The 6,000-nt window shown below is 47.4% G+C and overlaps 1 protein-coding gene across 8 annotated transcripts in view; it reads left to right on the top strand.

Annotated features, from left to right (window-relative positions):
- The first annotated feature begins 1,284 nt into the window (after window positions 1-1,284).
- The window catches only part of APC (APC regulator of WNT signaling pathway), a 129,267-nt gene continuing 124,551 nt past the window's right edge, over window positions 1,285-6,000 (top strand). For 2 of the 8 annotated variants that reach the window (XM_043470614.1, XM_043470610.1), the window contains exon 1: window positions 1,285-1,664. In XM_043470614.1, the coding sequence (XP_043326549.1) occupies window positions 1,500-1,664 (165 nt within the window). In that variant the 5' untranslated portion in view covers window positions 1,285-1,499. Of the gene's footprint in view, window positions 1,665-2,018; window positions 2,203-6,000 lie in introns of those variants that run through there. The other 6 variants (XM_043470613.1, XM_043470606.1, XM_043470615.1 and 3 more) reach the window with 4 other exon arrangements.

Raw genomic sequence — 6,000 nt, 5'->3', positions numbered from 1 at the left:
TCAGGAGCTAGAAGTGTTTGAGGAGTAGTTCTGGCAGTGTCAACAAGATAGAGGGGCTACCATGAAGTAAAAATCCAATTCTTACCATGGCCTCAATGTCCTACCTAAACTGCCCCTGTCCCACCCCCCGCCCCCCCTCATATCCTCCCCAGGTGTCCACATCACCTATTCTTTCTGTCCTTTATGTGCTGGTCTCACTCCCACCTCAAGAATGAGAGGTTTGCCGCGTTTGCTGTTCTTCCGTCTAGAACGCTCTGCCTGGATGATTCTCATAACTTCTGGCCCCAGTGGTCAGTCAGGCCTCAGATCAAGTGTCATCTCTGGAGAGAGATCGCTAATTACCACCCCTCACCCAACATTAACTTTTGGTGGTGTTTTTCTCTTCCCATCCCTCATCACTATCAAACGTTATTTCGTTGATTTTTTGAAGTTTGTTTTTTTTTGTTTTATACTCTCCGCTAAAATATAAGTCCCATGAGTTTATTCTCCTAAATGAAACTCAAATATTACTTGTTGAATTTACAATGAATGAAATAAAGCTTAAAGAGGTAAGGCGAGGTATTAGAGAAGAACTGACCAAATTGTGTGAGAGGAAGGACTTCTTGGAAGAGGTATGTTTTCAGTTATTAAAATCGAAGGGGCAAGAGAGCGAAGGTGGCGTGCAGGTGAAAAACAAGAATCGTGGAAATCACTCGTTCATCCCCGTCCTTTTTCACTAGATTAGGAACACCTTTAGCGCTGGACGGAGAAGGCAATGGCACCCCACCCCAGTCCTCTCGTCTGGAAAATCCCATTGACGGAGGAACCTGGTGGGCTGCAGTCCATGGGGTCGCTAAGAGTCGGACACGACTGAGCGACTTCACTTTCACTTTTCACTTTCATGCATCGGAGAAGGAAATGGCAACCCACTCCAGTGTTCTTGCCTGGAGAATCCCAGGGACGGGGGAGCCTGGTGAGCTGCCGTCTATGGGGTGGCACAGAGTCGGACACAACTGAAGCGACTTAGCAGCAGCAGTAGCAGTTAGCGCTGGAGCCGCGTTTTACTAATCTTTCACCAGCGCCTGTCCCGGGACCTGGCACATAGATAGGGTTTTACACAATGAGTGAGGTGCGCAGAAGGGTCTATTAACTCGGCTGCGGTACGGTTTGAGACTGGCCACTAAGCCTGGCAGCACCCGTGCGAGGGAGCAGACGGCTTTGCCTAAGCCGGCCTCGGCGGGTGGGGGTGGGGTGAGCAGCGGCCCCCGCGCCTGCGCGTTACGGCTCCCCGCGGCGCGCGCCTGCGCAGTGCGGTCTTCCCGCCTCCGACAAGATGGCGGCGGCCGAGTAGCGCGGGGGCGGGGTGTGGCCGCCGGAAGCCCGGCCGCTGCCGGGGGGAGCCGCGGGCGCAGGCCCGGGCGCAGCGGGCCGAGGCGGGATGCTGTTCCCAGGGAGCGCCGTTGGCCACCGGTGAGGAAGGTCAAGCACAGAGCTGCCTTCCCGAGCCCCCGGCGCCCCCTATGTACACCCCCGTCTGCTCGAGTGCGGTCGCCGCTTTGCCTACTTCGGTACCGCCCTGTGCTGTCGGGTCCCGGAGCTCCGGCGGCGGCAGGGGCTGTGTCCGGCAGGAGAGGAAGCGCCCGGGCTGCGTCCGTGCTTCTGTCCGCGGGGCGAGCGTCTGGCAGGTGGGTGAAGCTGCAAGCTTCGGTGTCTCCTCTGTGGGCAAAGCTTTCTCGGCTTTGCCCCGCCGTGGCTCAGACCCTGGTGGTGCTCAGCCGGACTCCGCGGCTCCCTTGTCTCCACGTCCCGCCCCCTCTCCGCGCCCCGCTCCAGGCCTCCGGCTGGCCCCTGACTTTGAGTGCCCTCCATTCCCACCCAGGGGCCGGGGGTCGCAGCGCCGGCCGCCCTCCGCAACCTTTCCTGCCTCCTGCTGAAGCGTCAGCCCTTGCAAGCGGTCCCTCCTTCGCGTTAGGTGGGTGGGTCGTCTGCCTGTTTTAGTCACCTCCCCATCTTCCTGGTTTCGACCTTCTTGCTTCCTTGAGAAGTCTTTTAACTGTCTGGAAAGCTTTCCCAGGCTCATAGACTTACAAAGAAAAGCTTGCTATCCAGACGCCAGTGGATTTTGTTCATCTTGTCGGGGGGATCCAGCCCCCAGGAGACTTCGATGGTTTTGGGAATTTGACCATCGAACTCCTGCAAAGTTGAGGAATGGTACCAATGACGGCAAGTGGTTCTTCATCTAAATTAATCCTTTTCTGACTACAGCACGTCTTTGGTCTCTAAACTTTTGGGGGAGGGGGGACGGGGGGACGTATGTATAGTAGATCCAGGGAAAGAATTGAGAAGTGGTCCTGGTTTTAAAAGAAGGCTTTATGAAGGTAAGAAATTTAATAGCCCAAGAAAGGATAAGCGATTTTAGTGATTCTTTTATTCACTGTTAGCCTAAATCGTCCATTGAAGCTTCACAATCTTGTGTTGTCCAAGCCCTTTGTTTTATTTGGAAAGGACTAAAATGGAGAAAGCGCTTTTTAATACTTGAAACTTCTCAAATTTCTTGGGTTCTCAATTGTTATTAGTACTACTTGACAATCCTTCTTGTACTTGATATTTTCTGCAAAATTTAGGTTGTGCCAGTGTCATTTCTTCTTTATTTATTACTAGGGCAAGAGTAGTCAGAATTAATGGTGTAAAAAGTGCAAACTGAAGGAGGGATGTGGTAGTGGAGGTTGCCATGTCTGATTTTTCCCATTTTTTCCCTGTAATTGGATAAAGTGTCAAGAGCAGCAGAATGGTAAAAAATGAAGTTATGAGTATAAATGGTAGCGTGTCCACTGAGATTGCAATGGGTGGACCTTTTAAAATTAAACTGAGTGATATCCTTTTTTTGAAGCCATGCTGGGTGCTCTCCAGAGTTTCTAAAGCACAAACTGTTGTTGCCTTATTGGAATTTTATGCTAAAAATCTTTTAACAGGTGGGTTACAATTGGCCTGACAGATTTAACTTTTCGTTCTCCCTCCTGACACACATCTGCCTTAACCTTTATTGTAGACTTTTATCCTCTTGATGAATTTCTTAAGTTTGGAGATAGAATTGTTCGTTTTAAAAGGAGAGGAGATGCTTTAAATGTTTGATTCCTGTACGGGCAGATTCATTCACTTGTTTGTTGCTGTGCCCTGCCAAGTCGCTTCAGTCACATCCATCTCTTTGCAGTCCTGTGGGCAGCCAGACTCCTCTGTCCATGGGATTCTCCAGGCACAAATACTGGAGTGGGTTGCCATTTCCTCCTCCACAGGACCTTCCCGACCTAGGGATCAGACCCACATCTCATGTCTCCTGCATTGGCAGGTGGGTTCTTTACCACTAGCGCCAGCAGGTAAGCCTGTTTGTTTCCTACACCCGAGGACTGCGTGTTTTTACAGGCAGCTGTCTCTCAATTCTGTGCTTTTAGCTGACGGGGTAGTGCTGAGCCCTAGGCAGTAGCTCATTGCCTGAGGCATTGTGTCAAGACCTGTCTGACCACAAACAAGCACTCTTCCACACTTATGGAACCCGTTTTCTCTCTCTCTCTCTTCCCCTCTTCCTGTCTTTAGGAACCCTCCCGTCTTTGTGTCTCTCTATTCATTCAATTCATTAGCCTACTGCTCTTTTCATTTGCCTCCCCTAGTCACCAGGATCCCATGGTCATCAGTTTTTACCAGCCCGTCATTGATACCTTAGAATGCTTAACTTTATGTCAATTTATCTTTCTAGTGCCCAGTTCTGAACAGGCCTAATCACTATCTTGATCCCTGAAGGATACAAGAGCCAGTTGTGTGAGGATTTTGGATTGTTTTCATACCAGTTAGTGTTCTGTTATCTTCCAGATCGATAATGTCGATTGTGGGTTTTTTTGTCTTACTTCATGAAAGTGTTTATAGCAAATAACTTGATCTTTTCCTTTCCTGAGAAAAATCTCAAACATCTGAGGTATAATCTTTTCTATCCTGATATCATTTCTTTATTTACTCTTACCTGAAAAGAAGGAATTGTCCTTCCTTTTCTTCAGGAGCAACCTTCTCCAGATGTGTCCATGATCATCCCTCTTTATCTTTCTTTCTCAGTAATTATCCATTATCACTCCTTTTTCAGTCTTGCCTTCTTTAGCCTACATGCATGCTTAAATATACCGTTGCCAGGGCTGCGAAACACAGTGCTGTGTGCCGTGCAGCTCACAGAAGCCAGTCTGAATTTTGAGCCTGCTGTGCCACTGTATTTTTATTCTTTAACCCTAGGAGGCTGGTGTAGTTGTTGTTCAGTCGCTCAGTTGTGTCCAACTCTTTGCAACACCATGAACTGCAGCATGGCAGGCTCCTCTGTCCTCGATTACCTCCTGGGGTTTGCTCAAATTTGTGTTCATTGAGTCGGTGACACTACCTAGCCATCTCATCCTCTACCACCTCCTTCTCCTTTTCCCTTCAGTCTTTCCTAGCATCAGGGTCTTTTCCAGCGAGTTGGCTTTTCGCATCCAGTGGCCAAAGTATGGGAGCTTCAGCTTCAGTATCAGTCCTTCCAGTGAATATTCAGGGTTGATTTCCTTTAGGATTGGTTGATCTTCTTGCAGTCCCAGGACTCTTAAGAGCCTTCTCCAGCACCACAACTCTCAATTGTTTGACACTCAGTCTTTATGGTCCAACTCTCACATCCATACGTGACTACTGGAAAGACCATAGCTTTGACTATATGTACGTTTGTCAGCAAAGTGATGTCTCTCCTTTTTAGTATGCTGTTGATGTTTGTCATAGCATTTCTTCCAAGGAGCAAGTATCTTTTAATTCCATAGCTGCAGTCACCATCCACAGTGATTTTGGAGCCCAAAAAAATAAAGTCTGACACTGTTTCCACTGTTTCCCCATCTATTTCCCATGAAGTGAATGGGACCAGATGCCATGATCTTAGTTTTCTGAATGTTGAGTTTCAAGCCAACTTTGTCATGCTCTTCTTTAACCCTTATCAAGAGGCTCGTTAGTTTCTCTTCATTTTCTGCCCTTAGAGTGATATCATCTCTGTATGTGAGGTTATTAATATTTCTCCCAACAGTCTTGATTCCACCTTGTGCTTCATCCAACCCAGCATTTCTCATGATGTACTCTGCATAGAACTTAAATAAGCAGGGTGACAAAATACAGCTTTATTATACTCTTTCCCAGTCAGTTGTTCAATGTCCGATTCTAACTTGCTTCTTGACCTGCATACAGGTTTCTCAGGAGGCAGGTAAGGTGGTCTGGTACTGCTGTTTCTTTAAGAATTTTCCACAGTTTGTTATGATCCACACATTCAAAGGCTTTAGCGCAGTCAATGAAGCAGAAGCAGACGTTTTTTCTGGAATTCTGTTGCTTTCTCTATAATCTAACAAATGTTGGCAGTTTGCTCCCTGGTTCCTCTGCCTTTTCAAAACCTAGCTTGTACATCTGAAAGTTCTAGGTTCACATTCTTTTGAAGCCTAGCTTGAAGGATTTTGAGCGTAACCTTGTTAGCATGTGAAATGAGTGCAGTTGTATGGTAGTTTGAACATTCTTTGACATTACCTTTCTTTGGGATTGGAATGAAAACTGTGACCTTTTCCAGTCTTGTAGCCACCACTGAGTTTTCCAAATTTGTTGACATATTGAGTGCAACACTTTAACAGCATCATCCTTTAGAATTTTAAATAGCTCAACTGGAATTCCGTCACCTCCATTAGCTTTGTTGGTATGTTTCCTAAGGCCCCCTTGACTTCGCACTCCAGGATGTCTGGCTCTGGGTGAGTGACCACAGTGACTGGTGTACTGTTCTCTGTGGATTCCTGCCACCTCTCCTTCTATTAGGTGCTTACCATTTCTGTCCTTTATGGTGTCCATCCTTGCATGAAATGTTCCCTTGATGCCTCCAGTTTTCTTGAAGAGATCTCTAGTCTTTCCCATTGTGTTGTTTTCTTCTTTTTCTTTGCATTGTTCACTTAAGAAGGGTTTCTTATCTCTTCTTGGTATTCTCTGGATCTCTGC

Source organism: Cervus canadensis, chromosome 6, assembly GCF_019320065.1.
Source record: "Cervus canadensis isolate Bull #8, Minnesota chromosome 6, ASM1932006v1, whole genome shotgun sequence".
NCBI lineage: Eukaryota > Metazoa > Chordata > Mammalia > Artiodactyla > Cervidae > Cervus > Cervus canadensis.
The sequence above is the reverse complement of the archived record's forward strand: the minus strand, read 5'-3'. Positions and strand labels throughout refer to the sequence as shown.